At 40.1% G+C, this 25,627-nt stretch overlaps 4 protein-coding genes across 5 annotated transcripts; all 4 read left to right on the plus strand.

Annotated features, from left to right (window-relative positions):
• Positions 1-8,536: 8,536 nt before the first annotated feature.
• Positions 8,537-11,147, plus strand: LOC116205881 (exopolygalacturonase). The gene is made up of 6 exons (XM_031538572.1): positions 8,537-8,925; positions 9,450-9,590; positions 9,697-9,873; positions 9,970-10,259; positions 10,332-10,560; positions 10,641-11,147. The coding sequence occupies exons 1-6, from the start codon at positions 8,758-8,760 to the stop codon at positions 10,884-10,886; spliced, it is 1,251 nt and encodes a 416-aa protein (XP_031394432.1). The 5' UTR covers positions 8,537-8,757; the 3' UTR covers positions 10,887-11,147.
• Positions 11,148-12,267: 1,120 nt separating this feature from the next.
• LOC116205983 (damage-control phosphatase At2g17340-like) lies at positions 12,268-16,247 on the plus strand. The gene is made up of 12 exons (XM_031538699.1): positions 12,268-12,556; positions 12,741-12,806; positions 12,946-13,012; positions 13,127-13,195; positions 13,374-13,514; positions 13,881-14,009; positions 14,138-14,224; positions 14,676-14,750; positions 14,819-14,896; positions 15,006-15,083; positions 15,491-15,553; positions 15,684-16,247. The coding sequence occupies exons 1-12, from the start codon at positions 12,387-12,389 to the stop codon at positions 15,765-15,767; spliced, it is 1,107 nt and encodes a 368-aa protein (XP_031394559.1). The 5' UTR covers positions 12,268-12,386; the 3' UTR covers positions 15,768-16,247.
• Positions 16,248-17,886: 1,639 nt separating this feature from the next.
• LOC116206408 lies at positions 17,887-19,219 on the plus strand. Its single transcript, XM_031539278.1, has 2 exons — positions 17,887-18,423; positions 18,527-19,219. The coding sequence occupies exons 1-2, from the start codon at positions 18,097-18,099 to the stop codon at positions 18,656-18,658; spliced, it is 459 nt and encodes a 152-aa protein (XP_031395138.1). The 5' UTR covers positions 17,887-18,096; the 3' UTR covers positions 18,659-19,219.
• Positions 19,220-20,256: 1,037 nt separating this feature from the next.
• On the plus strand, positions 20,257-25,367 carry LOC116202596. Of its 2 annotated transcripts, none has more exons than XR_004156096.1 (4): positions 20,257-20,658; positions 20,750-21,396; positions 22,997-23,870; positions 24,417-24,620. XR_004156096.1 is itself a non-coding variant. In XM_031534197.1 (4 exons), exons 1-4 carry the CDS (start codon positions 20,397-20,399, stop codon positions 25,130-25,132), a joined length of 1,158 nt encoding a protein of 385 aa, XP_031390057.1. In that variant the 5' UTR covers positions 20,268-20,396; the 3' UTR covers positions 25,133-25,367. The 2 variants fall into 2 exon arrangements, 1 of the variants encoding a protein (XP_031390057.1); XM_031534197.1 differs by lacking the exon at positions 22,997-23,870 and adding an exon at positions 25,088-25,367 and having other exon boundaries at positions 20,268-20,658.
• Positions 25,368-25,627: the final 260 nt, after the last annotated feature.

Genomic DNA, 25,627 nt, shown 5'->3' on the forward strand with positions numbered 1-25,627 from the left:
CAAATATCCCAACAAATATGCCCAAAATGGGCTGCCCCTTCTAAATATTAAATGAAATTACCATAGGGATATATATATATATGGAGTTTTATTAGTATTGAGTGTTTTTTATTTCCAATTTTCCCCCTTTTCTAAATCTAACCCACTCATAATCCGAGAATATTCCTTTGGGTGTTATTTATATCTTTGGCCCAAATAACCCAACAAATATTAAAATCAACAAGGAAGAAGGAAAATCTAAAACCTCACTTCCCTCCCCGAAAATGGATTCATCCAAAAGCAGTCTGTTGCTATTGGTGGCTCTACCTTGTTGTGGGGGAGGTGCGAATCAAGTATTTCCAGAAACACAAAACCCATGTCCTGATCAGAAATGACCTGCAGGAACAACTCGACATGACGGTCCACTGCAAATCCAAGGACGACGATCTCGGGGTGCACGTGATCCCTCCCGGAGGGTCTTACGGATTCAGTTTTAGACCCAACTTCTTCTGTACAACTCTGTTTGGTGCGACTTCGAGTGGTCGGGAGCATCGCGGGGTTATAAGGTGTACAGCTGCCAGCGGGATTACAATCGAGTGTTTCGACTGCACTTGGAGCATTAAATCGAGCAGCCGTGTGTCTGTATAATGCCAAACTAGTCAGTATGACCTCTGTGATAATGGTAGAATGTCGAAGGCTCACCATTCTTATACAATAGTTAAAAACTAGTTTTTGGTCAAAAAATAAAGGTTCATTCGAATCCAATGTTAATTCATAGATGGCTAGTTCCTCCATAGCTACTACCCCAGGCTTGCGATGACTTTGTTGTATATGGTTGGTGTCTTGGCATAGTGGACATCTTTGAGCCGTTAATTTGAGATTGGCTAAAACCTCACCGCTTACCAAAAAGAAATATCATTTTGGTTACTGATAGGCATTGCAAGCTCATATGTTAAAAATTGCTAATCTCACCATAAAATTGCAATATCCAAAAAAAAAAGTAAATTATAGGCCTACTATGAAACTCAGCATTCATTTTATTGGGAAAATTACAATTTTTAATTTGGAAATGGAATTCAACAAATAAATGAAATTAAAGAAGAGTGGGAGTGGACACCTGGGAGAGGAATTAGAGAAAGAAGAGTGAGATAAGTTGTAAGAGAAAAATGGAGCGATTGAATTACAAGAGATGAAATTATAGAATTATCATTAGATCTTGTGTTTACTAATTTTATAATGAATCGGAGTAAGGATTTTTTTTGTTTGTAAACTCTGGTATCCAGAAGACTAATTGGATCCCGATTAATTCAGTCGAGTCAGGTTAGCTCATTAAGGGATAAAGCTTTCCCATGATGGATTTTTTGTATTCACAAAGATTCAAACTCTACACCTTCCTGAAGTGGAACGTACGCCGAACCGCTTAAACCAATCTCCGTTGGCGAGGAATGACAATTTTAGAATAGGAAAGTTACACTGCTACTTCCCTCTCCAATATAGTCGTAATATTATCTCTTTAATAAGATTAATTGAATTTTTGGAGATTTCTTTACCAAAAAAACCTATGATTCTTTTTTTGGATTCCCTTACATAAGATCATGACTGCACAGGTGTCATATATATATTATATATATATATATATATATATATATTATCTTGATTATTCACTCATGATATTTTGACTAACTATAATTCCGGCCACGTATCTTGTCATCGACGCTCGACCTTGCTCGTGACCGATCGAATCTACATCGATATAAAACCGATCGAATTGCACCGATTCCATCGAATTAAAAATAATTTAATTACTTAAAAAAACAATCGAATAAAATAATTACTTAACGAGTGACAGGCCACCTCCATGCCGTGGAAGTCACGGGAAGCATAAATGACTTCGACGACCTCCCTTGTGGAGGGGAGAGAGGGTGGTAGATCACGGGACCCTCCCTCCCAGCCACCTTCGCTGACGGGGAGGTCGCGAGAGGCGTCGAATGCCTCCGACATTCCATTTCCTTTGTTAAGTTTCATTATGCAACAACTTTTCAGTTAATTTACGAAATTATCAGTGAAAATGCGACCGAGTTCATTTTGTTACAATATTACACGAAAATCATAAATTCCTGATGTAATCGCACGGCATCACAAGTGTGTGATCATAATTAACAAATATGGTAAATTGCACTGGTGGTCCAAAATGTTTTACAAATGTTACATGATGGTCCAAAAAGTTTTTTTCGTTACATGATAGTACAAAATGTTTCAAAGCTGTTTCATGATGGTACAAACCGTCAACTCGAGCTTGACGCCATCAAGCCGATGCGACTGGCTACTACGTGTCGCCTCCTTGCTGACGTGGCCGAAATTTTAAAATAGTTTTAAATTTTAAAACTTTTAAAAAAATTTTAAATTTTAAAAAATTTTAAAATAATTTAAACTTTATTTAAAATTTAAATCATTTTATATTCCCTCTTTTTTATAAAATTCTTTTTTAAAATTTAAAAAATTTCCGAAATTTTTAAAATATTTAATTTTTAAAATATTTTAAAAATTAAAATTTTTTCAAAATAATTTCAAAATTTCAAAATTTTAAAATTAATTTTTTTTTTTTTCTAAATTTTACTCTTTTTTGTATTTTTTGTATTTTATATATTTTTTTTAAAAAATTAAAATTTTTTTATTTAAAAAAATTCAAAATTTTAAATAGTTTTTTTAATTTTTTTGAAAATTTTTACTCTTTTTTTGTATTTTTTTAATTAATTTTTTGTATTTTTTTGAACTTTTTAAAATTTTATTTTCTCTTAAATGACGTGGCGCACTATGATTGGTTCCACGTAACAGAAGTGACACATAGGACGCGCCACGTCAGCAAAATGTTAACGGCGTCAGGGCCAATTGACGGTTTGTACCATCATGAAACAACTTTGAAACATTTTGTACCATCATGTAACGAAAAAAACTTTTTGGACCATCATGTAACATTTATAAAACATTTTGGACCACCAGTGCAATTTACCCTAACAAATTTGCAAAAGTAGCACAGCTGTGGCAAGTTTCTACTGTCATTAACATCTACTGTCAAACTGAGAAAGTTACAACAAATATAGCTAAAAATAAGCCATCCTAATACTATAAAGAAAATAATTTTCTAATGAGAAAATAAACAAGAACAGAATCAACGGAGAGGAACAGAAAACAAAATATCCAATTTTCATCGCAAAAATGGAGTCATATCGGAGCAATATTTTGCTCTTGGTTGTTCCGTTCGTGTTGTGGGGAAGCAGTGACGCGTTTTATCTTTGATAAGAAGGATGTTCAACTCAAACATGAGCTGCAAGGAGGGCACAACTTGATGGTCCAATGTAGATCACGGGATGACGATCTCAGGACTCACGTGCTCCGTCCAAGACTTCCATTTTCGGCCCAACGTCCGCTGCAGCACGCTCTTCTGGTGCAAGCTTGACTGGGCAAATGTGAGCCACCACTACAATATATATGGCTGCCGCAGGGATCATTCTTATCCCCCAACTGCAAATGGAGCATACAGTCGGACCGGCGCTGCCTGCTCGAGATCTGGTCATCTCAATCTGAGCTTTGCACTAAATGGTCGTATACCGGGCAATTGACATTATAAAGGACAGACTCTCGCCACATGTACCTTAACCCTTTTCCTTTTGTTTAACCTTCGATTAAATGGTACGCATGTATGTGTGTGTGATCAACTACAAAGATGTAAGTGTATGTTTTCTATTTGTTGCTTTCTGCACTTTTCCAACATAAACCAAGAAAATTTTTGGTCCTGTCCACATCTTGTCTTGGCCTAGGCTCGGTCGAGGAGAGGCGGATTCCAGCATAAATACTTGCAGAGGAACAGACTCAGAAGACGGTCTTCGACGCATATCAGATAAATCCTCGAGTGTTCCCTCTTAATTCTCTCAATCTCGGTGCCCATTTTTAAACATATATAGTGTGGTCGATAATATTTTCCTCAAGGGATTATATGTCGAAAAATGATTTCTTAAATGGCGTACGATTCCCGAAGATTTTTATTATTAAACCCACCACCTAAAATTTTCAGTAAAAACGGCACCTTGATCTCTTTGAGTGATAAAAGAAATCTCGAAATCCTTTGATTATAATATTTTCATCCAATAGAAGAGGGTTCGAGACGGAGAAATCGATATTTTCAAGTCGCGAGAAATATTCATTTCGGGGCATTTCAGCTAAATATTTACTTCCCGATCATGAAAATATTTTTTGGTAAAATTTTCTCCTCTAAGATGTGCCAAATATCTTCAAGAAGGGTAAAAATGAAGTTTTTGGTTTAGGGACTTGGACATGATTAAATCGAAACGAACTAGTCTAGTTTGAACTAGTCGAACTCAGTTTTGTCATTCTGAAAAATTAAAGAGGGTTCGTGTGGGATACCACCCGCGCAAAGATACACTTGCACGATTACTACCTACGCGAGCCGCACTAGCTGGCCATCCTTATCTGGATGGCCTTCCGACGTGTTCGGGGGTTTTGAAATTTGAAAAGATCTCTTTAATATTGTCCATGCACTCTCGGTATTTACAAAACGACTCTCGTCTCCCCTTCCTCTATAAATAGACGATCAATTTCTAAAATCTAGATATTTTTGGCTGCCTCATGAGCTGAAACTTTGCCAAAATTGACCAAAAAATCCAACTACATATCTATATCTACCCCGATAGTAGTAACGATTCATCGTTCATACACCCAGGAACCTTGCTTGAAAGACGATAGGCCTGAAAATCGGAAGAAAAAGGTATAAACTCCATAAGGAGTATCCTGGTATAAACTCCCTTGCTTGGGTTTGAATCGATTTCACTCTTATTTCTCCATTTTCAACTTGAAAAAATAAATTTATAGTGAAATCTCGCACTTTCCTTTAATTTTTGAGTTAAATATATGCTTAATGATAGAGCAGTGACCATGAAATGCAAGAATCATCCCCGAGGAGATCGCTTGATGCCGAACTTGGCAAAGGAATAGAGATTGGGATGGTTTAAGCAGCTTCATTGTATTGTTAATATGTATTTATGTGTTAATATTGTCATATCCATTGGATTTATTCAAGCACTCCGATACACATGGACCTCCTGATGTCGGGGTTCCAACAAAGGAAGAAGAGATTGCAGTGTTTGCAATTAGTTCATTTATTGCAAATGCTTACTTAAATTTATGTTAGATGTTGAATGGATATGGAATGATAATTAGATGATGGGTCAAGTGGTTAGATTATGCTTTATGTGCCTAGTTAAGGTTAGACTTGCTAGAATTAGGATTAATTACTGTGCTTTGCTGTCGGGTCTATGTGCATAGGGAAATGGCCGAGAATGATTAAGCGTCAACTAGGTCAAAATGGATTGAAAGTTGGTTGGTTTTGGTCTCAGGTCTAGGATGGCCGAGAGATTTGCTTGCTAAATTGGAACCAAATTGACCTGAATTTGTTAGCTTACTCTCGGCCACATTGGAAGTGAGGTCCAAATTGATTAAATTGTCTCATTTGGTATTAAAAAATGAAATGGCCGAATATGTGCGTGTAACTGTGCATGGCCGAGTTGAACTTTTTGTGTCCCAAGTGTAAATTTCGCGTTAAATTGATCAGTTGAGGTCCAAATTGGTTAATCACATATATTCGACACTTAACTCATGGAAATCGTGAATTAATACCCACTTAGATTATGGTCTGGGGCTTAATTTGAAAAGGCCCAAGTGATCCCGAGGGATTAGGACTCTTACGGTTCGTTTGGTTTCAGAGTTAAAGTAATTTTAATTTTGATTGTGGAAAATAACAAATGTTGTGTAGTGTGTTGAGTTAAAGTTAAAGTTAAAATTTTTTACTTGGGAAATATGTATTTTTGTAGTGTAGTGGGTAGAGTTAAAGTTAAAGTTAAAATTTTTGTGATTTTAACCCTGAAAAGAAATGGACCATTAGAGTCGGGTGTAGAATTGACTAATCTTCCCACATGGTTAAGAGTATGGAAATTAATGATTATGTGTTCTACTTGAGTGAAAATTGGTTCATTGAAACTAAAATTGATTAATCACTTATATTTGGCATTTAATTCATGAATTTGGAGTAACAAACACACTCAAGATTCCCAGAAATAAATTGAATAAGATCTGTGAGATCTTAAGGGTAGGAGCATTTTCAGATTTTTTGGGGAATTAATTGACTAATTATGTAAATTCGGCCCTAATAAAATTGGAAATTGAAAAGGACAAGATTTGCCAATAAAATATATAGACTTAGGAAAATTGCCTTAGGATTTTCTATGATAGGGGCTCTAGGCCCATTTTTCCATTTTTGGGCTTTGAGCCCAATTTCTATGTCCACTGGGCTCAATTGACTTTTCTTAAGCCGAATAAGGCCCATGGATGGATGAATGGAATGGAGATATACGTATGTATTGGATGGATGTATAGCACGTGAGGCGTACATGTATTTATAATTAATTGTATATATGTATAAATGTATTAATAAGACCCTAGACTCCTAGCATGCAACAATAGGACAATAATTTAAACAAGTGTTAGATAATTAAACCTAAGATGGTATCAACTGTGGCAATACCGTTACTTGTAGGCGTTGGTATTATAATAGAACTCCTGAATCTAGATTTCAAGTTCAAGTCCGAGTCAAAGTAAAAGTCCCTAGGTGATTAGTATCATGACCCGATTAGAGACTTAGGTGGCTCACTAGCCAACTTAAATGGTGTAATGACTACTCCAATTATGTTCCAAGCAATTGGTCGGTAGCTTGGTTTGGTGCGTCTAAGCTCATCGACCATCCGAAGCTCTGACTACTCTGTCTCGCGATGGTTGCATTGATGTCTGTCAAGGGGACGAGATTGCTCCTATGGTACTTTGGACTATCATTATCTGATCCCTCCTTGTTGTGGGGGAACCTAAGTCGACTGTTATCCCGATCCTCGGCTCTCTCCTTATCGAGGTTGTTGGGGCCAAAGGTTGTTGTAACAAGTGTTCCTATTCTGTACAGGAAACAACTCCCTCCGCCTCCGCCATCGCCATGGCCATCGCCATCGCCATCGCCTTCGCCTCTGCACCCTATCTCGCACCACCCCGTGCGTATGTAGTCCTCTCTTATCAGTGGCATACCTCTACGATATCAAACAGACACCACATTCGTTTCAATAGGATAGCACAAACAAAAGCTCAGATTAAACGTGCCGTCCGAATAGATTAATCCAATGCTTGTGTACCTGACATGAAAGATTGCTGAAACATCATCCCTTTCCAGGTAGAAATTGACGGCATCGATGAAAGTCTGGTAGGTGGAGACGTGAAGCCCATCGATCCTGGGATGGGGCAACCTCGGGTTGGGCGGTTGCTGGCCCTCCTGGAGCCTACTCATCCAGCGCCTGCCGGCCGGGTAGACGTACTCCCGCCACGCCGTGGTCACACAAGTGATGGGCGTCGAGGGGGGCAGGCCCACGAAGCCCAAGCTGGACATGATGCTCTCCAGGTGCCTGTGGCTGATTATTGGCCTGAAGGTCCGAGTGCACCATAGGGCCAATTTCAGCCGACTTCCGTGGTCCTGCTGCATTGCTTTTATCAGAATTCTAGGAACCGGAGTCGTCGAACTTGAAGGATCATTCTTGTTGCCAAAGACACCTGAACGAAGCTGAGAGGAGTAATCCGGCGCCTCTATCTTGACTTCGATGATACCCCCAATGAAGCGAACTCGAGTAACTAAGGACTTCCGTGACCGCCGTATGTGTCGTGATATACAGATACCACCGAACTGGGCAAGGAGATGAACCCATTGCTAATATATTGGGCAATCAGATTAACTGTTGACGGTAATTGCCTAATTCAATTTTTCGAATAGATTCTTTTTTAGCTCAAATTTTAAAAACAAATATATCGCTTGATAAGTGATACAAATATCTTCTAATAGAGATATCGAAATAAGGAGGATCTAACTCTTTTTCTTTTTTCTTTTTTCCTTAAAAAAAATCCCCTCCCATCAAAGACTAATAAAGTCATTATATTCACCAAAAAAAAAAAACAAGTCGTTGGATCGCTTGGGCTCCGCTCTTGGAAGTCTATAAGAGGCAATATTAAAATTTAGAACTTAAAAAGAGTTTCCTATTTGGTCCAAAATAAGAAACCTCAGGCTTGCGATAGGGAGTTCGACTATATGAATATTATAAACAGATCCTTTATCAAGGCGAAGTCAGTCCATTAAGAATCCGGATATCCGCGAGTCATATGTACGAAAATTTAAGAGATATTAGCTAGTTAAATAACCTTGGAGCGTGACAAAACCCAGCTCCATCGATCAGTCGAAGACTCCACGTTGAAGAGTACCGAAAACTAATCATTACTCATCATCTTCATATATCATATATATCCTGAAATTTGGTTTCTTTCAAGTGACTGTACAAGACAAATCGTTAATGTTGTCGGGCAACAACGTTCTTTAAAAAAAGAAGAAACACGTGACTGTTTTGAGAAGACGGGGGGAACTTCCAACTCAGATTGTATTGTTCTTCTTGAAGAGAGACAGAGACAGAGAGAGTAACTGTACAGAGTAGTGGGGAGTGGAAGTTATTGACTGACCTGCGCTGAGTCGCTGACTACAACAGAGGTGGAGTGGAGGTGGTAAGAACTCAACTGACTGCAAGTTCAAGACATGCTGAGCATTTCAAAATCGGAAAAGGAGGGAAAACAACACTGCAGGGAGAGTTCAGTTGCGGCGGAAGAGAAAGGAGGAGGAGATACGAGGTCGGGATGAGCTCCGGGAACGGGAGAAGATTGATTCCCTTCTTGTTGTTCTTCTTTGTGAGCTGGCGCGGGTCAAGTATAGTAGGCTTGGTTGCGGAGAGGGCTCAAGGTGCTGCCGTGTTCGATGTCAGGAGCTTCGGTGCTGTTGCAGATGGTTTCACTGATGACAGCAATGTCTGCTCTCTCTCTCTCTCTCTCTCTCTCTCTCTCTCTCTGTGGTCATCCGGTTATACGGACACCAACCGAAAATGCATCAGCCCCGGATTGGCTTAGCAGCTTTCGTTTTTCGATTCGGGAGTTCCTGAAACATTGATGAGCTTAAGAATCGGTGTTCTACTCCTTCCAATTATGCTTGGTCTCTGTTTTCGGAAAATCCAAGTTCGAGAAAGGCAGTTTCGGGAATTTGAAACTCTCAGCTTTCCCTTCATTTGAAACCAGTTGCTTAAGGTTTCTGAGAAACAGTCTTGCGCTTGTTAGTCTTACAAGACTGAAGTTTCGATGTTCAGAATTTCGAAGAATATTGTGTACGCACATATAGGTGAACTTATTGCCCCGAAACTACTGAAAACTATAAAAACTTCTGAGTTCAGTAACTATTAACTAACCTTCTCTGGTAACAGTGTAAGTTGCGTAGTAAAATGTTTCTCACCTGAGTTGAGTCATTCGTACTTCAAAAACTGATGTTTGGGAATTTGCAGGCCTTCTTGGCAGCATGGAACAAGGCGTGCCGGTTCTTGGGCGAAGTGAATATATTGGTGCCAAGAGGAACATACTTATTGGGGCCGATCAGGTTCGCAGGTCCTTGCAGTAGCGTGTCGTCCTTCACATTCCAAATCAAGGCAAGGCCGCAAACAAATGATGTCCTTTTAGTTTCAGTCTCTTGCTTTAATTTTCAGAATCCACTAAATATCACTATCATCGCCCTGATGAGGCAAATACTTGCAGGGTTATCTTAAGGCATCGACCAATCTGTCCAAGTATGAGCCAGGTGGTGGTTGGATCGAGTTCAGGTGGACGGAAGGCCTGACTTTAACAGGAGGAGGAACATTCGATGGTCAAGGGGCTAAAGCCTGGCCTTACAATAATTGCCCGATGAATATCAACTGCAAGCTTCTCCCAACTGTATGTCTAGTCTCAAAAGTCCACCCTCAATACTTCCATTCTCGTTTACGATTCGCAGAGGGGCTCGCTCGTAAACTAGCTTCTTGATTATTGCAGAACTTGAAGTTCATAGCGATGAACAGAACGGTTGTGCAACGACTAACATCCCTAAATAGCAAATTCTTTCACATTGCACTGGTGGAGTGCAGGGACTTCACAGGCAGCGAGATAGAGATCTCGGCACCGGAAGATAGCCCGAATACAGATGGCATACATGTGGAAAGAAGCTCGGGGATTGACATCTCAAGATCCCGAATTGGTACCGGAGACGATTGCATCTCCGTAGGCCAAGGGAACTCTCAAGTCACCTTGACCAGTATTGCTTGTGGACCCGGTCATGGAATAAGGTAAAGCCTGAATCCACAGCCTCTGATCCTCGGACGTAAGGGTCGATATTAATGTTTTCTGTATCAATATAGTGTGGGTAGTTTGGGAAGATATCCCAACGAAGGGGACGTGAGGGGCTTGGTGGTGAGGGACTCCACAATAAGCGGGACCACGAACGGCATACGGATCAAGACATGGCGGGACTCCCCCGGCAGCAGCGCCGCCACCAACATGACATTCGAGAACATAACAATGCACAATGTCCGGAATCCTATCCTGATCAATCAGGCGTACTGCCCATTCAGGTCCTGTAGTTCCAAGGTAAGCAAGCACCCAATCCCTTTGGTAACACAGAGAGCTCAATCAAACCCGTCCCGGCGAAACATCTCTTTCGATTGCAGGTGCCATCTCGAGTGGAGCTGAGCGATATACGATTCAAGGACATAAGGGGGACGTCGTTGTCTCCGGTGGCAGTGGCGTTGGAGTGTAGCAGGGCGATACCGTGCAAGGACGTGTACCTCGAAAACGTGCATTTGGAGCTTCTGAGGAGTGGTGAAAACAAGGAGGGACATGTTGCCACTTCTTCTTCATGTAAGAATGTCAAGGCCAAATTCATTGGGACTCAAATTCCACCACCTTGCCCTTAGCAAAAAAGACCCAAAAAAAAAAAGGACCATACTTACCACCACAACCACAAAGTTTCAACATGTGCTATATCCTTAGTAAAATGTCCTGTTGTAAGACTGTAAGTTTGTCCCCCCTACGTACCAAGATTTATCACCTTTTTTTTTATTGTTAAAACCCTAGATTACGAGGTACGAACCGGAACTTGTAATTCATGTTTAATCAGATGAAAAACACCATCGCTCGGTGTATGATTTTGTATTGGTAAAATGATTATGTGTAATGACATTGTAACGGTTCATTTGCAACTGGAAACTTTTCAGATGTTGTATATGTACAGATCATGTTGTAGTATTTGAGAATTTGATAAATATATGTATTATACTCAAAATTTAATTGGCGGCTCAACGATGTTGTCAATTTTTTAATAGAACCGTCCCCTTAAATTGAACGTCATACGAACTCGAATGGGCTATATGCAAAGACCATAACTTCGTTCTCTATAACAGCTCAAAAATCATTTTCATAAAGAAACTTGTAGTTAAGAAGGAATCTCCGAGAAATGCACGCGGAGTCCTTGACGACGCCAATCACGTGTGTGCATGCATATGAAATTACTTGGATTCATGATTTGTTGGAATATTCACGAGTTGGAAAAATAAATTCTTCTTTATTAAAGAATAGAAAAAAAAAGGATAAATGTCCAAAAATATCACAAAGTCACGTTTTATCATAAACTGTATTTTTGCTATAAAATATACAAACTTTGCATTTTTTTTTTTTACGTTTGATCACAAACTATATTTTCTGGCTAAAAAATACATAAACTTTCATTTTTTCGTCCTATTTAACATCCGTCCAAATTTTAGTCAGTTTTACTGACGTGGCTATTAACAGATAACATGTGATAAACGGTTACTACCAATAATTAATGTGGCGAGCCATGTTATTAAAAAAATAATTAAAAAATTTGAAACTTGGACAATCAGAGATACGGAGGTAGGTGGCTGCCTCCATAGCTGCCATCCATGAAGCTTCATCGGCGAAGCCATAGAACCTTCTGTGTGCTTCAATCGAAGCGCAGAGGTTTCGATGAAGCTTTTCAATCGAGTCCTTTAGGATTCGATCAAAACCACACATGGTTTGATCAAAGTCTTGAAGCCATAGTGGGCTCGATCGAGGGTTCGATGGCTTCTTCGATGAAGTTTTATGGGATAAAATTGTCAGAAATTTGAGGACGCTAAATGGAATGGAAAAAATGAAAGTTCGTGTGTTTCTTAGTAAAAAAATATAATTTGTGATATAATGTAAAAAAATAATAATAATAAAGTTTGTGATTTTTTTTTTACATTAACCCTTAAAATAATAGTTTTCAAGCAAAAAAATATAAGAATATGCGGTCAGATTCTCGAGGCAGTTGTTAGCTTAGAGGAGACGTCGTCAGCTCGTGAGCTGAAGCGAGACAAGAGGGGAAAATCACTGCAGACGATTGATTGATTGGGAGATCGGAGCTCGGTGGAAGAATGGAGAGCGCGTCGGAGCTGGTACCGTTCCCGCTTCTGATGACGCCGATCGAGTCCAACTACAGGTCCTGCACCATCCCCTATAGGTTCCCCTCCGACAACCCCAAGAAGGCCACCCCGACCGAGATCGCCTGGATCGATCTCTTCCTCAGCTCCATCCCTTCTTTCAAGTAAGCTCCCCAATTCATCGCTTCCGTTACTGACGCTCTTAGTCTTCCTAGTCCTAGCTGAGGTAACGGATGAGTTTCCTCCACGAGATGCAAATGAGTTTCGTATCCTCAGCTGCAGTTGCTGCTTGCTTGCATTCTCTTGTTCTCTGTAAAACCTCATCGTCGTTCTTGGGTCATGTGACAGGAAGCGAGCAGAGAGTGATACCACAGTTCCCGATGCGCCTGCTAGAGCTGAAAAATTCGCTCAGAGGTACATGCATTTTTGTTTTTGAGTATCAAATTCGTTTTTTTTTTTTTCCTTTTACGAGGCAAATGAGACACTGTACTCTGCAGTTCTTAGTTTCGATAAGAACTTCTGATCGAACTACGTTTATTCATGTCCCTGAAAGGTATTCTGAGATACTGGAGGACTTAAAGAAAGATCCCGAAAACCATGGTGGGCCTCCTGATTGCATTGTAAGTGAAAATGTACTTAAAATTATATGTTGAACTATATCTGATGGAGATTGGGATACTCTTGAATGCTCACTTGCTCGTGTTGTCTTCCTTTCCACTTTGGTTCGGCATTAGCTCCTCTGCAGACTTCGCGAGCAGGTTCTTAGGGAGCTCGGATTTAGAGACATATTCAAGAAGGTGAAGGTGAGTCTTGATTTTATTTCTATCTGCTGTAAGACAGTATGACCTGATCATGCAAGACTATAACCTGACGGAGATTCGCTTCTTGTACATCCATGTGTGTTGGTAGGAAACCAAAATCAGAATGACTGGTTTTCTTCTTCAATTTGCTTAGCTGATTTCTCCCCTCTAAATGAAATAGGATGAAGAGAATGCAAAGGCTATATCTCTTTTCCCGGATGTAGTGAAGCTTAATGATTCCATTGAAGATGAAGAGAAGCGTTTTGAAAATCTGGCCAGAGGGATATTTGCAGGAAATATATTTGATCTTGGTTCTGCTGCTGTAAGTTACCTTCTCATCATTTGTCCTCAGCAAATGTCCAGCAGCTCACCAAATATATTCATAGTTTTCCCATGGAAATTATATGAACATGTCTGATTCTTAAGATTCACTTCTAGAGGCCCACTAAGTTCCTGCCTTTCCTGATAAATCTGTTGCCTTGTCTTCCCATGCCATTTATTCTGCATATTTGCATATGCCCTCAAAGCTCTCCATTTGTACCTAGTAAAATGAAATTGGTCATTACAATACGAGAAACAAAATTATTACTGTTTACATTATTTATGAATTACCTTCATTTAGAGGGCTAGCTATTGGCATGAATTACCATCTTTAATTATATAATATTCCTTTTTACCACTTTTGAAGCTTGCAGAAGTCTTCTCCAAGGATGGGATGTCCTTTCTGGCTAGCTGCCAAAATCTACTTCCGCGACCATGGGTCATTGATGATTTGGACACTTTCAAACTAAGATGGGTCAAAAAATCATGGAAGAAGGCAAGTTTCATGTGTACTCAATAAATTCGATGCAAATTTTGATTCAATTTATGTATAGATCACTTGCGAATCATATACATTTACAAATAATCTACAGGCTTGTGCACTAATGGGGTCTTTCATGACAGGCTATTATTTTTGTTGATAACTCTGGTGCAGATATTATTTTGGGCATCATGCCATTTGCAAGAGAGTTGCTGAGGCGGGGAACTCAGGTTTGCATTTGTTATTGTACTCATGTAACACCGACTTATTTATCGGTTTCCTGAGCCTAGTAATTTTCCTTTTTAATAAAATGTTGTTTGGGAAGTAGTAAACCAATACACAGGAAGAATCACTGTCTGATGACGAGATTTATTGTTTTTGCTCATATGAGTTCAACTATGATAATTATATAATTATATTGGGAGAAATGGCCTGATGTTAAAACATTCTCGACATGAAGAATTTAGGAAAATTCACAACCTGAAGTTCTTTCTCTATTTACACATTGACATTGTATGGAAAAAAAAAGAATGCCATCTAAGTTTTGGGCTTATGACTATGTACTAAAATATAGCTAGATATTTGGTTTGAAGTTAGGTGAAGATCTGGGGTTTACGAGTGGTAACTGCCTTATCATGGATTCTTCACTCTTATTTTCAATCTCCTCTTTAAACTGTGTAGGTTGTGCTTGCTGCTAATGATTTGCCTTCTATCAATGATGTTACCTACCCTGAATTGCTGGAGATTGTATCAAAGGTAAGCAGAGAACGTTTAATCATATTTCAATTAATTTTGATTTTGTGCTGACAGCATGATCTTATCAGTTGAAGGATGAACATGGGAAGCTAATGGGTGTAGATACATCAAACCTTTTGATTGCTAACTCTGGGAATGATTTACCGGTACGAAACAAAGACTTTTGCGTATAGTTTTTATATGTGTTGATGGCTTAGCGAAAAGATGGGTTCTATTATCTTATGATATATCTTGAAATGAATAAAATTGTTGCAGGTCATAGATCTAACCAGTGTTTCTCAAGAGCTGGCATATCTCGCTAATGATGCGGATCTTGTTATCATGGAGGGAATGGTAAGCTCTTTTCACGTCAGGCCAACAAGTTAACTGCATTGTTTTATTTCTAGTTTAGTGCTCGCCTTAGTTTCTTTACAAGGATTTCGGCTGTATATATTCCTTCTTCCCAAGGATATGATAAAATTAAGCAGTGGAAGCCAAAAGGAAAAAAGAGAAAGAAAAGTTGTGAAGGAATTATCAAGAGATGCTACAGTTTTTCCTTTAACTGGACCTTGTGGTTCCTGGCCTCAGTTAAGTTTTGATAAAAGCCAGCAGCCATAAACAACCTTGTGCAATGTGATTGATTTTCTTCCCCCAAATTAAGTGTCCTAGCATTTGGTTGAGCATGATCTGTATATGTTATAGGAAATTGTCTGATGCTTCATTCTCACTAAGCAACGAATGATTCACACTTCTATTGGCAGGGTCGTGGAATTGAGACAAACCTCTATGCACAATTCAAGTGCGATTCTCTCAAGATTGCTATGGTAAATGAATCAAGAAGTTTAGTTTTGAATTCATCAGTTTTCATCAACTATCTTTTTCGTGGCACTTTTTTTGGTAAATGCAGTCATAGAGTAGTTGAATCATTACTATAATATGCACTTGGTTGTGCAGGTGAAACATCCGGAGGTCGCCCAGTTCCTAGGCGGACGGCTTTACGATTGCGTCTTCAAGTACATGGAAGTATCCAGTCCTTGATCAGTTTATCTGTACACTCAGCCTGATTCTTTTATGTTGCAAGAAATTGGAGGTAGATCTTCTTTAGCATAAGAATTATCTTATCGAAACAGGGGATAGAAGAAGGAAGCCGTTTGCGCAGATTGAATAGAAGTTCGCCCTGCTTTCTACGTATTTATGTATGATGTACCCTTTTTGCACAATGGATCATCCTGACCTTCAACTTCGGCTCATGCAGTTTCGATTAGTTTTCTCGTATCTGAGAATTTTGGGTGGGCTAGCAGCCATCATTTTATCGAGAGGCTAAGATGGTCTTGGATTAGCCACTCCAGCCTCGATCTATGTTCTCCATGGCCTCAAGTTGAGACTGGGTAGCCTCGATCTCTCTTGATGAAGGCTGCTTTTCGTGTTTTACCAGAAAAATATATTACATTCCCTGTGATTGGACATTTCCAGCTAACCTTTCCTTGTGACAATACTCAAATCAAATGCTCTTAATTATGTCCAGCTTCTCAGATGGCCTGCTTGTTTCGGGGTCTCGACTTTATATCGAGTCAAGGATATATACTTCTGTGGTACAATATTCCTGCAATATTAGTCAGGTCACTGCTCCTGCTTTGTTATGTTGGTTCTTCCATGATGACGAGTCCTTTTCTGCTCTCAAAAATCCTAATTAAATCGTGAAAATAACGGTAATGGTTTGGGGCTTTCCCACCCCAACCAACCCCCCCTGGCCCAAACAAATGTTGAACTAATAATAAATTGACAATTTCCAATTTACAGCGATGAGAGGGATTCAAGTGGGGGCATACTTCGACCGACAGCTTAAGTTGGTTTCTCGTACATTTGCTTTCGTATTAAAATTCGGAGATTAGTCGAGTGAAAATCGAAAGCACATCTCATTATTATTTATTTGGCTGAATTTATATGGGCAAACGCAAAGTGGGAAAACTCTGTACTGCAACGATTAATTTGAAAATTTGTTTGGAACCCTACGTTAGATTTTTAATTCAAGACAAGCTTTAGACGTACTGTTTAGATGTTACACTCCCACTAATAATGAGTTTATACATCTCTTTCCCACACGTTTAGCAATGCCAATTTGCTAAACAAGTACGCTCTATCCTTATAAGGTGTGAGTTAGAACGTCGCAATTTATACCGCAAGACTAATTAGCATAAAAAATCAGCCCGCAGTGGACCCCTTGGACACCGTCTCTTTCCAACTCCAACTAAATGCTCGGGACTACATTCTTCAAAAAAAAAAAAAACTAAAAACTGATCGGGACTACCGTAACCTAAAGTTATGTTAGTGGCACTATCTTGAACTATTGATCTATATGCCTGCACTTCCCTCGGCTTCTCGATTATATTGTATTTGGTTTTAGAGTTGAATTTTGATTTTAATTGATTTGTAATAATTGTATTGTTGAATTATCAGAAAAAAAAATAAAAAGTAATGAATAATCGAGAGAAAGTAATGATTGTATCGTTGAATTGTGGAAAAAGTAATAAATAGTTGAGAGAATTTAGTATTAGAAATTGAATTAAATTGTTAAAAAAATTGAAGAAAAAATAAAAAAGTAATAATTGTGTTATTAAATTAATGATAAGTTAATTTAAGTGGAGCAGAGTTAAAAAAGAATTGTAAAATTAAATGGGTTTATTTTTGAAATTTTGGTGAATGATGAAGGAAATTTTTGTTCACATCCGGAAACTCAATGAATCCGAACTAATTCAGTTCAAGTTAGTTCTGTCCATTTAAGGATAAAGGTCTCTCCCAATATAAATATTCTTTATTCACGAAGCTCAATTTCGATATCTTATTTGGAAATAGATCCGTTTGGTTTCGCAGTTAAAATTATAAAAATTTTAACTTTAATTCAACATACTACACAACAAAAATACATAATTTTTCAAGTTAAAAATTTTAACTTTAACTTTAACTCAACACACTCCATAATTAATTTTTTTTTTTTCCACAATCGAAATTAAAGTTATTTTAACTCTGAAATCAAACGGACCGTGAATCGAACCATTTGATTCGGGAACTCGAAAAAATAAAATAAAAATAGAGGATCACTGGTGGGCCCCAGCCAACACCTCTCCTCCACCCTCCATACAAACAACATACTACACACCGAATAATAGCTGTGTTTGTAGGGATGTCTTGACTGACCTTCTTCACCTCTTCCCACGTCCTCTCCTCTCACCGACAGCCTCCTCCATCTCCATCTCCATCTTCCTCGTCCTCGTCCTCGTCCTCCTCCTTCTCCTCCTCAATCTCCATCTCCGTCTCCGTCTTCTGCTTATTCTTCTTCTTCATTCGGTATCTCTAACGGACGACGACGATGAGCTCCATAATTGAGAGCATCCAGAAGATCAGAACGAGCCAGTCCCTACCCCTCTCCCACTCAGATCCTGACCCTTCCTCCGCCGCCAATGGTGGTCTCCGCCGTCGCCTCTCCTCCCTCTCCCTCAAGCTCCAGACCGCACCCTCCCTCTCCGCCTCTGCTTCCGCCACCGCCTCCTGGGCCGCCGCCTCCTTCCGCCGCTCCAAATCCCTCTCCTCCATGGGCGAGGCTGCCGGCACCTCCATCCGCCGCTGGTGGGACTGGGGCTGGACCTGGATCCTCTCCAAGAAGCCCGTCTTCGCTCGAGATCTCGAGATGAATGAGGTAATGCACATGCACACCCATTCCTCTGCATGGGTCTTCTTCTCAGATCTGTTCCAAATTTTGTGCTAATGGCGTTCTTCTTTTTTAACATCATCGGTTGCAGGAAGAGGCGAGAGCTATCGGGTCCGGCCGCAGAGGGAGCTGGAAGCACGTCCTCTTCAAGGTCCGGTCTGAGATCAGGAAGCTGGTCGGCTCCGACGCTCACATGGGCCTCCCTCAGACCATCAGACAGTAAGTAGTAGTAAGGCCGCGTTCGGCTTGGCATAAAAACAGGATACGAAGTATTCGAACTGCATCACATTCCATCACCATCTCGAGCTTCGTCTTCGATCCCGAACATCGGAATAAGGATTTTCGCCGGAGGTACACGGAAACGAGACCCCCCCATTGGCTTGCCCAGATCAGTGATTTCTTACTAATATTACGAAAGTTTGAAGCTTTCGCGAACATAGTAAGATCCATGAAAGGTGTTGAAGTATAGCTCTGCATTTTCCTGCAATTGATTTGATTCTTTCCTCTTCCGTTTCTTCTTCTGGTTCTGTAAAATTGAAGTTTCATTGGTGTTGAATCTGGTGGAGAATTTGGGAAGTATGTAATTAGGGTTCATCATGCTGTTGTTTGTTTGAATTTTGATTTGATTGGTTCTTGTGGAGGGTAGATTAGATAGACAGAAAGACCAATTGCTGGAAGCTTTGCTTATATTGTCATTGTACTATGTAGAAAAGAGATGGCCATTAACTTTGGTAAATACGACTATATTGTTTTTTGTATTGTCACTAAAACAATTCTTTCGGAATAATTTGGTCCTTCATGCTGCATTTGTATTCTGCTTTGGTCATCCTATATTTCTTCCCTCGATGGGGCAAAGACCGGTCGGGGTTTGCTATGGCCGAGGATCGCCAATCACTGTTTTCGACGAATGAATTACACTGCACATGAACTTCGACTCTCCGTCGTTTGGTTCGGTAGTAGCACAAGCACTAGCACACTTTACATTTTCATTTTGATTCTTGAACTTCTGTCCTTGTCTCGCTTGGACCCTTAAGTTTCCAAATTTTACTTTCTCCAATTGTGATTTGAAAATAATCTCAATATAAAAGCCATAATGGCATGTTACGTTGAGTGCCTTCGATCAATCGCCATTCCAGAATCACCACATATTACTTAGAGCCTGTCTTCGATCTCATTTAATAGCAGTATCATAAGAATGAAAGTGAAACCATGCAAGGAGAAAATGAATAGTATGAGTAGCTAATTTCGAGATTATTACATGATCTCAGTTTAATGAACTGAATTGAATTGAATGAATCACACAGAATATAACACTTTGAACTTACACATAGTTTCATGAGTAGGGCATAACCATGATCCGACTTTTTATCATGCGTCGTCGGGCTAATCTCCAGAAGCTTCGAAGATCAACGGTAAAACCAACTGGACGAAGACAGAGGACCCAAAATAAAGGAGCAAACTCACCTTTAGTAGTAAGTTTGTGTTTGTTTTTTAAAAAATTTTCAACTCAACTCCACTCATCTTCAATTTAACGTCACAATTATTACTTTTTTATTTTAAAATTTTTTTTAATCATTCAATTCAATTTTTAATATTAAATTCTCTCAACTATTTATTACTTTTTCATAATTCAACAACATAATCATTACTTAATTATTATTATTTTTAAATTATTTATTACTATTTTATATTTTTTTCATAATTCAACAATACAGCCATTACAAACCAATTAAAATCAAAAATTTTAAATCTAAACGGACTGAACATTGACTCAATCTCCATTGACTCATCTGCCCGACACGGTGACTGCTCTGTTCCTTTCTTTGACTGCCGTCGCCTTCTTTCTCCTCTGCCCGTCTTTCGCTTTCCCCACTTCCCTTCACCCTCCTGCCTCCACTCCTCTGCTCATCAGAGGATAAGGAGAGCAAAGCCGTGAGAAGGACGAGACCCAAAAAGCAGAAATGGCATTAGCATCACCTTCTGCAACTGCTAGCCGGACTAGTGTCATCTCTTCATCGTCTTCCTCGTCACATTCGAGACCCTTCGGCGCCCTCTCCTCCCCAAGGTCCCAGAAGCTTCGGAGCTTCCAATCCTCTTCTCAATTCGGCCTCAATTGCACCTCTTCCCCTCTGTCTCAACCGACCCACCACTCTTTCATCCGCTCTTCTTCCATCGCCAGCTCCCCCGTCACAGATGTTGAGCTTCCAGAGAGCTCCACCGCCTGTAAGTGCTCTGCCTCTCTTTCATTTGCTCCCATACGCACATCTAGCGAGGAAAATAATTGATTTTTATTTAAATTACACGTGCATTGAAGCATGGGAGAAATTCGCTGAGAACGTGTCCGGCGAATGGGATGGGTTTGGGGCTGATTTCACGAGCCAAGGACAGCCCATCGAACTTCCGGAGTCGGTAGTTCCTGAAGCTTATAGGGAGTGGGAGGTTAAGGTGTTTGATTGGCAGACTCAATGCCCTACTCTTGCCAAACCCACGGAACAAGTCCTTCAGTACAGGACAATCAAACTGCTTCCTACGGTCGGGTGTGAAGCTGATGATGCTACGAGGTACAGCATTGACGAGAGAAGCATCGGAGACGGGAGCAACAAAGTGGAGGCATTGGCCTATCAGTCTAGTGGGTGCTATGTGGCTGTTTGGCCCTTAGAAAGCGAGGGAGTAGCAAGGCTAATTGAGCTAGAGTACTGTGTTGTCAATCCGCAAGATCAGGAATCCCGGGTTCGAATATCTCAGGTTATAGGTGTTAAGGATGATGATGCGAAGATGAGCTTAAAAGGTATTAAGGTGTTTTGCGAGCAGTGGTATGGGCCGTTTAGGAATGGAGAGCAGTTGGGTGGCTGTGCAATTCGAGATTCAGCGTTTGCATCCACACCTTCCACGAAAGCTTCCGATGTTATTGGAGTATGGGAGGGGCCCGTTTCCGTTGCCACTTTCCACGTTTCCGAGAATGTGAGTCTCCCGTTTGCTCTTGTTTACTCCCTCATTTTGGTCTCAAATATAAGTCTTTTTCGCCCTCTTTTTTTTTTTCACTTCAAACACACTCTTGGTGTTTCATTCACTCACCAGAGGAACCAAAAACTCATACTTGTCTCACAAGTCTGCAAGTTATTGCAGAACAAAGAGAATTGGAACGAGAGAGAATAACACACACAGGGAGAATGAGAGAATGGAACCATCTATTCATTGAAGATCTGTCATACATATTTATAGAGTACAGTCACAAAAACGTAGACACAGCAGTAAGTAACTGCCCCTTACACACTAATAATTGTCACATTACCCATGCCTTGCACTCCTAAAGACTAGGAACCTGACCTAACATAAAAAGAACTCATAACAGAACCATAAGTAACTGTCTTCTGATCTGATCTAATCCACATCAGCATGGCAGTCCTGATTCAATCTTCAACATACTCTTCCTTGGATCAGAGACTGCCACAGACTCCAATCTTTTCCTTAAGCCACTCAACCTTGTAACAATGAGATGACTTAGTGAACAAATCAACCAACTGGTCCTCGTTTTTGCAGTCACCAGTTTAACTCCTCTAGGTTGCTGCACCTCTCCAAAATAGTAGAACTTCACCTTGAACAATTGAGCAGCTTCTTTTAAACCAAAATCTAAGTTTTCTATAACTTCCCTGATCAAATTGCCTTGTACTTATTGACAGAACCTTCATCCCACTTCTGATTTTTCTTAACCATGCTCGACTCCTCGCATTGCGCCTTTCCACTTGCCTTCTTTGGCTTCCTCTAAGCACGCTGGCTCAAAGACAGCTACATTGCACCTTTGGTACACTTCTGTTAGTGATCTGGTGCCTCTTATGGGTGGATCATCTTCCACTTCCTCAAAATCCAATGCTTCAATATGCTCCTCTGATTGTGTGTTTTCAGGTGCAATCTGCAATTGCTGTGCAGCACCATTCCCATTCTTTTCAGTCTCCTCAATCGGACTTTCCATAGCTACATGCCTTTTGTCCATTAGCACTGTCTGCCCATCAGCATCTGCAATGACACATTCTTGCTTCTCAAACACTACCTCGAATCCCTTCTCATCCAACTGACCAACACTAAGTAAGTTTTGGTCGATTTGAGGCACAAACAACACTTCAGTAATCAGCTTAGTACCACTAGGACCCTCAATCAATACATCTCCTTTCCGTTCAACAGCAATGAAATCACCATTCCCTATTCTCACTTTTAACCATACTGACCTGTCTAACTTACAAAACAAGCCTTCATTGCCTGTCATATGGTTAGTACTACCACTTTCTACAAGCCAGCCATCCCTAGATGCATTTGAAGTAAAGCAGGAGAAGCCAAACAGATGCTCTACTTCATTTGCTACTGCAGTCTGCTTCTCCAAAATGATGATGCTTCACCCTGCAAATCCTTTCCACATACCCCACTTTGTGGCATTTTCTGCACTTTACATGAGGTCTCCTCCAGCATCTGAAGTGAGGATGGCCTTTCTTCCCACGGTGCTTACAAGGATCTGTATAACCCTTGCCATCTCCAGCATCTGAACTCGTGCTCCCTTGGTTGTTTGCAGGATTGCCTTGCTTCACTTTGGCTTGAAATGCACCCTCTACTGGCTCTCCTCTCCTCATCATTCTCCTCTGTATTGGTGCTTGCAAAGCACTTAGAACTTCAGCAAACTTCGGATCTGACAACTCCTTAGTATTCTCAAGAGAGGCAATGGTTGCCTCATATCTCTCTGGCGTTGAAACAAGTAGTTTTTGTACCAGCCTGTTATCACTTAAATCAGTCCCTAACACCCTTTATCTTGTTTGCTATCTCCACAAGCTTGTCTGCAAATTGCTTCACTGTCTCACTCTCCTTCACTTGCAGCCTTTCAAACTCTCTCATCAGGTTAAGGACTTTCATACATCTAATCTTCTCATCTCCTTCATACTCAGTCTTCAAGTAGTCCCATATTGCCTTGGCTGACTGAAGCCTCATAATCCTGATGAAGTGGGTGACTGATGCTGCAGCATAAAGGCACGATTTTGCTTTAGCCTTCCCGGTCACCCTCTCCTTGTGATACTTTATCTGGTTCATAGTGGGGTTGTCTGGCAGGGTAGCAACTTCATAATCTTCCTCTACTGCGTCCCACAAGTCAGCCCCTTCCATGTATGCTTGCATCTTCACCGCCCACACTTGGTAATTTTCTCCATCAAACGCAGCAGGTGTGATGGTGGAGAATTCTGTTGCTGATGCAGATGCTTCCATCTCCAAACTGCTTTCCTTCTCAATCAACTCCTACTCCACCGATCCTTTAAGATCCTTTGAGGCTCTTCATGTGTATAACTCTTGATTGCACTTCTTCAATGATGAAATTTGGCTTTTCACAACCTTCTTTCTTACACAACTTACCGGAGAAGCAAGGACGTACTGCACAAAATCCTGGTTTTTCCTATATTCAGGTAATTGGAATTTCATAATGAAGTACAGATTTGCTGGTCTCTAGGTGCCAATTCTGAGAGTTTGAAGCATATAGCATATGCGACATCCAATAGCTCATGCCTGTATTACTGATATTTTTCTTCATTTATCAGTGATTTCCTCCCCTTTCTTGCATCTGCTGGTGAAATTAACAGCATGGTCCAATAACATAAAATTGTATCTTCATGCCAACCACCACGGGTTCGTCTGGAGGACATATATTCATGGATAATTTCGGCGAGAAATAATATTTTTATTATATACTTTAATGGACTGAAATTATTCTTCGTGAAACAATCTGAATTTAGCTGTATTGCTTTGGTTGAGCATTTAGTTGCCTTTGTTCTTCTCTCTTGTGAAGCTCTTGGAGTTCATGGACTAACCATCCACTGAAACTTGTCATTTTTGTTTTTAGTTCTGTCCCCTATTTATAGTTCATCGACATCATATTCATAATCAGTGATGCGATTCAATAACTATGATTTGTTTGTTAATCAATATTTTGGAATTTTTTTCATGAATTTCAGAATTTTCTTCAAGAACTCCTGGGAACGGGCGTACAGAGGTCTGTGAGAGATGAAAAGAAGAACCTCGTGTTGCTTCCCAAGCAATTGTGGTGTTCACTGCAAGAACAACAAAATGGTGAAACTCTCAGCGAGGTGGGGTGGGTTTTCAGTCATGGGCAGTCCATCACATCGAGTTGCACTTTTTCAAGAGACCGGAAGTTGAAGGTAATTCCACAATATCAGAATACCTGCTAAATTAACTGACAGCATTCTACGCCTCCTCGGAATAAGTAACACGAGATGGTCCATAATTTGTCCATTTAATCTCATCTTCCCTCGATTTATTGTTTTAACTGTGATACTGTATGATATCTGCATGTTTTAAGCTGAGGTTGTATCTGTGACTTCTTGTTTGACATCTGCATGTTATGTCCAGGTTCCTTGAATAGCATGTAATAAATCCACATTCATTATTTTCTTTCGGAATCAATTTTAAGATTATTGACTCTACCATACGTTTCACGACATACTTAGCCGAATGAACGATTAGGTTTGATGAGGGGAGATTCGGTCCTTGGGCCCTGGATTATTTGTGCGCACACTGAGCTGAAAGTTCGACTCTTGCTACTGCTATACTGATTTTTAATCAATTTATGCTTGCTCTAACATGAAAAACACTTGCCATCCTGCAGGAGGTTGCAGTTTCACGTGAAACTTTGGAGAGGACCAACGGATAAGGAGAACCCCGTTCGATCCGGTTCCAGGGTAACCAAGCTATACATTCTTTAGATGAGCAGATCATACTTGAAGCGGTAAACTAATATGTACAAAGGAATTGGGGTATATTTACCATGAGTATATTGTAGTTATTTTATGTATCTGTATTCGAGTCCATTGTAAGTGAAGAAAACTCTCTTGTTTGTTCAGCCAATCATATATTCCAATCTTCGACTTGTTTGAGTTTTGATGCCATTATGTAGGAAGCCTTCGATTTCCGTCAAATGACCCAGCCTCCCCCGGCTCTTCCACCGGAAAGTCATGGGAGAGGCAGGCCGAGTGAAATAAAATAACATACTGGTGCTACTATAGAATCTTATGAATCACGCACGGCTATACGCCATACGGCCTGGTTTGGACGGTAGAATGCAATCAGCTCACCCCTTTCATGATTATTGGTATGTACGAATATTGTTAAGGTATCTTTGCATCAGAAGCGGTCTAGCTTCTTTACA

This window comes from Punica granatum, chromosome 4 (genome assembly GCF_007655135.1).
Source record: "Punica granatum isolate Tunisia-2019 chromosome 4, ASM765513v2, whole genome shotgun sequence".
In the NCBI taxonomy this organism is placed as follows: domain Eukaryota; kingdom Viridiplantae; phylum Streptophyta; class Magnoliopsida; order Myrtales; family Lythraceae; genus Punica; species Punica granatum.

Excerpts from the sequence above, each read along its gene's own strand:
- LOC116205983 (XM_031538699.1), top strand. The coding sequence starts at position 12,387 with ATGGAGAGCGCGTCGGAGCTGGTACCGTTCCCGCTTCTGATGACGCCG. Across the intron at positions 14,897-15,005 it reads ACTCTGGGAATGATTTACCG|GTCATAGATCTAACCAGTGT; the intron begins GTACGAAACAAA and ends AAATTGTTGCAG. Across the intron at positions 15,084-15,490 it reads TTGTTATCATGGAGGGAATG|GGTCGTGGAATTGAGACAAA; the intron begins GTAAGCTCTTTT and ends TTCTATTGGCAG.
- LOC116205881 (XM_031538572.1), top strand. The coding sequence starts at position 8,758 with ATGAGCTCCGGGAACGGGAGAAGATTGATTCCCTTCTTGTTGTTCTTC. Across the intron at positions 8,926-9,449 it reads GTTTCACTGATGACAGCAAT|GCCTTCTTGGCAGCATGGAA; the intron begins GTCTGCTCTCTC and ends GGGAATTTGCAG. Across the intron at positions 10,260-10,331 it reads GGACCCGGTCATGGAATAAG|TGTGGGTAGTTTGGGAAGAT; the intron begins GTAAAGCCTGAA and ends GTATCAATATAG.
- LOC116206408 (XM_031539278.1), top strand. The coding sequence starts at position 18,097 with ATGAGCTCCATAATTGAGAGCATCCAGAAGATCAGAACGAGCCAGTCC. Across the intron at positions 18,424-18,526 it reads GAGATCTCGAGATGAATGAG|GAAGAGGCGAGAGCTATCGG; the intron begins GTAATGCACATG and ends CATCGGTTGCAG.
- LOC116202596 (XM_031534197.1), top strand. The coding sequence starts at position 20,397 with ATGGCATTAGCATCACCTTCTGCAACTGCTAGCCGGACTAGTGTCATC. Across the intron at positions 21,397-24,416 it reads CTTTCCACGTTTCCGAGAAT|AATTTTCTTCAAGAACTCCT; the intron begins GTGAGTCTCCCG and ends CATGAATTTCAG. Across the intron at positions 24,621-25,087 it reads CAAGAGACCGGAAGTTGAAG|GAGGTTGCAGTTTCACGTGA; the intron begins GTAATTCCACAA and ends GCCATCCTGCAG.